At 52.0% G+C, this 3,885-nt stretch overlaps 1 protein-coding gene across 4 annotated transcripts in view; it reads right to left on the bottom strand.

Moving 5' to 3' along the window:
• Znf496 (zinc finger protein 496) overlaps window positions 1-3,885 on the bottom strand; it is a 24,281-nt gene extending 20,396 nt beyond the window's left edge. For 3 of the 4 annotated variants that reach the window (XM_048801341.1, XM_048801342.1, XM_015498749.2), the window contains exons 1-4: window positions 3,642-3,885; window positions 2,319-2,424; window positions 1,562-1,988; window positions 1,035-1,218 (exon numbers count right to left, since the gene is read on the bottom strand). In XM_048801341.1, the coding sequence (XP_048657298.1) occupies window positions 1,035-1,218; window positions 1,562-1,951 (574 nt within the window). In that variant the 5' untranslated portion in view covers window positions 1,952-1,988; window positions 2,319-2,424; window positions 3,642-3,885. The remainder of the gene's footprint in view (window positions 1-1,034; window positions 1,219-1,561; window positions 1,989-2,318; window positions 2,425-3,641) is intronic. The other variant, XM_048801343.1, reaches the window with a different exon arrangement.

The raw sequence follows: 3,885 nt of genomic DNA, 5'->3' as shown, positions 1-3,885 counted from the left end.
AAAAAAAAAAAAAAAAGAAAGAGAAAGAAAAGGAAAAAATTAGCTAACCATATTAAAAATTATTTCCAAACAAACACTGGATTTCATAAATATAAGACCAAGAAATCTTACAGACATTCTCTAAGTGATAGTAATAAAATATTTTTAAAAAAATATATTCATATTTGACTTTTTTGTAATTCTTCAGTTATAGCAAAATTCTACTCACAATCATTCAAGAATTATAGTTTTTCATGAAGATAGTTCCTGTGAATTCTTGTTTAATAAAAAAAGTATTAGCACTGATACTTTTAATCTACACTAATAGAACTGATTTATAAAAGTTTATGTAAAAAAAAAATATATATATATATATATATATATATATATATATATATATATATATATAAAAATATAAATATAATGCTGATATGTATAAGAAACCTGAGCACCCCTGGGCTTTGGCAGCACAAAGGGGTTGTGGAACAGGAGCTACTTTGTCAAGGAAATAGTGGTTATGAGAACCAAGAAGACATGGTCAGGCAGGCACTATGATATAGTCCTGAAATCCCAGCATCTCAGGAGACAGGCAGGGGAATCACAGGTTCAAGGCCAACCTCAGCATTTTGTCAAGACCCTGTCTCAAAATAAAAAATAAAAAGTGCTGGGGATGCAGCTCATGTAGAGGACTCCTGGTTCAATCCAATACCAACATAAAAGGTGCCATGGCCATGCTGAGTTCAGGCCACAGGCAGTTCCTGGTAGTCTGAAATGACAAAACCCACAGATAGGCACAGGTTCAAAGAGATGAGACAGCTCAACCTGGAAGATAGCTACCCACAGAAGAGGTCCCTCTGAGACGGCCTAGAAGACACCCTTACGAGATTGATTCAGTTGTTCTACGGAAGGACACAGACCTTATTAATAGTTCACAGCTCCTCAGGGACAGAAGAAAGCAGCTGTCATAAAAAACCATCACCTTAACAAAAACCCAAGCATACAGGACAGGGTTGCGTACCCCAGCTCATCCCTTCCGTGCCCCATGGGCTGCATACCTGGGTCCTCGCTGAGCTGGTTTGGTATTCTGCTGAGGATCCCCAGGCCCTGAGTTGGGGCCATGGGCTGGCTATCATGACTTTTAGTGAGGTCACTCTGGGGTTCTACTGGCCGCCGTTCTTGCTCCTGGTCTGGAGGGCCATCTCCATCGTCAATCACCACAGGGTCTTCACAGTGCTTGAGCTGCAATTCCAGAGGGAACTTTTCAGAGCCAGGTGGAGAGGTCCCTGGCCTGGGATAGACTTGTGGGCTATGCAGAAGTTGGGGAAGACCCTGCCCCCTGTGCTGCTGACTGAGACCCCACAGCTAACCAGCAAAGGATTACCCTGGGTTTTGACAGGACTACACAGGACATTAGGAACTTTAGAGAGCAAAACTTACTTTCCTAGGAAACCAAACTGTATTCTGGGCCAACCAAAGTACATGACTTTAGACAGAACTCTTCAGCCCTGGTCAGGGGGGTACAGGACCCCAGCAAAAGCTTGAGCACAGGGCTGAGCTTTCCCTCCCCTGTGCCCCTGCTCACCCACTGCCAGGGTCTCCCCGGCTCGCGTTCCAGCGCCTCCACAGCAGCCACCGCCTGCTCACCACTCTCAGGTTCCTGTGCCCGCACCCAGCTCTGGATCTCCCGAGGCAGGATGGCCAGGAACTGCTCCAGCACCAGCAGCTCCAGGATCTGCTCTTTGGTGTGCCTCTCCAGCCGTAGCCAGCCCCGGCATAGGTCCCAGAGGCGGTGCAGGGCTTCCCGCGGGCCTGCAGCCTCCTGGTAGCGGAAGCGGCGGAAGAGACGCCTGGAGGACTCAGGGCTGGGAAGCTCTCCCTGGGGGCCTGGGTTTTCTCCAGGAGGACTCTTCATTTTCCTGGGCTCCTCACTCTCTTTTGGAGCCAAGACTCTGGGGCACAGGGCTGTGGGCATGATGGGATTTGATGGGGGTCAGCAGCAGAAGACGACCCTATTTCCAAACAGAAATCACTGGCTTTAATGCTGTGGTCTCCTTTGGTTGTTTCTGGGGGTAATGAGGGGAAAGTGAAAAAGCCCACAAAGACCAGCCCTTCAGAGAAACCCAAGGAGTGTCATCATGGCTGGTCCTCACCTATGGGGACAGAAAGAAAGGTACCATCTCCCATCAGTCTCAGTACATGTGCTTTCCCCCTAAACAGATGATGACAGACAAGCCAAGAAGCCTGAGAAAAGTGGTACATTTAAACAGGAACTGGTCTTCCAACCATCCCAGACCAAGGGACCATGAGCGGGATGGGATGTAATGAAGGCTGCCGGGTACCTTTGGTGGAGAGGACCTGAGATGGACGGTGTGCCAAGCAGGTCACTGTCTTGAAGCTTAGGAGCTTAAGTTGCTCTCCTTGTTCTTGAGACCTTTACAAAATGACCTGGAAAAACAAGGAGACACATGCATTTGAAACACATTCAGGGATGGAAAACAGATTCTGTGGTGCTGGAGGGCTGACCACCACTGCTGGTACTGGATGGACCCCCAAGAACCAGAATCGGCCTTGGCAGAGGCCTACACTGGGAGGTGGGGGAGGGAGCACAAATAAGAAGGCACCCAGGCAAAGAGGAAGCCACACATTGTTTCCAAGACAAACCTTAGACAGTTTCCCAGAGAGACCTTCTGCTCAGTGGACAGGCGAGGTGGAACATTTACCTGAACATACCTTGACTTTCAACCCTGCCTCCATCCCGTTCTTTACCTTAGTCCTCTTCAAACCCTGCTCAGTCCACGGTACACCCTTCCTCCATGGCCCTTCCACAGTCAGTATGAAAGAGGGGGATTCTCGGAGTGTGGCCCTAATCCCTCAAGGAACCCAACTCCACAGGCTGTCACACGAGTGCTCCCTACACCTCCTAGGCTGCTGAGCACACAACCCAGCTGACACACACAGGGGCAGTGGTCACTGATCCACACCTTGAAACATGCACATCTCCCCCCTGTGCCCTTGGGTCTCTGTGATCTCAGGCATGGTGGCTTCACCCCCATCTGGTGAAGTTCTCAGCTGGGCAGCACCCTAACCTGAGGGCATTCAAGGCAGGCAGAAAGACAAGCGAGTCCAGAACAGTAACAAATCAACTGAGTGCACCAGAGAAACCGGTCTCCGGACTTCTTTGCTTTACAAAGTAAAAATACAGACGCGCCCTTGACCACAGAATTTGGCTGGAACCCATGACAGTTCTCCCCACCACCGGATTCCATTCAGCCACTGCTCCTTCCTTAGGAACCCCTTCTGAACCCTACTGGCTCCTCTCGGGCCACACATCACCTACCTGCTGGGTCCCTGATTACCAGGACAGCCCCTCTGCTGAGACCCTAGGGCCCACCCTCAGCCTCCAGTCCCTGCCCTCTCGGATCATCTCAGAGTCTCTCGGTGGCCCGCACCTGGCGCGCGGGAGGCTCGGGAGCAGAAGCCTGATGAATGAACCCAAGTTAGTCGGGGGAGGGTTCCCGCGGGGGCGGGGCTTGCTTAAAACAAGTTCTCGGAGGAGGGACGAGCCGGGTCTGCAGAAAGCGAAGAGGAGGGCCTTTTAGGCCGAGGAAGCGGAGACTTTCGCTCCTACACGCCTCTAGCACAACCACCTCGGGGCCCCTCACCTGCAGCCCGGGACCCCGGGCCGCGGCTCCGTCCTTCCCGCCGGGTCTCCGGTGTCCTTGCCGAAGCGGGCTCAGTGCATGGGCCTGATGGTCTCCGGCCGTCCGAGACCAGCCTGCGGACCATCCAGAGCTCCGCGCTAGACTGGAAGCCCAGGGAGGCGCCTGGAAGGCGACGCGCGGCCTCAGCCCCGTGCGCGCGCTGCGGGCGGCTCTGCGCGGGCCCTGCCGGGGCCGGCCGCTCTCA

The sequence above is a fragment of the Marmota marmota genome, unplaced genomic scaffold, assembly GCF_001458135.2.
Source record: "Marmota marmota marmota unplaced genomic scaffold, marMar, whole genome shotgun sequence".
NCBI classification, from domain to species: domain Eukaryota; kingdom Metazoa; phylum Chordata; class Mammalia; order Rodentia; family Sciuridae; genus Marmota; species Marmota marmota.
This window is presented reverse-complemented; position numbering and strand designations above follow the sequence as displayed.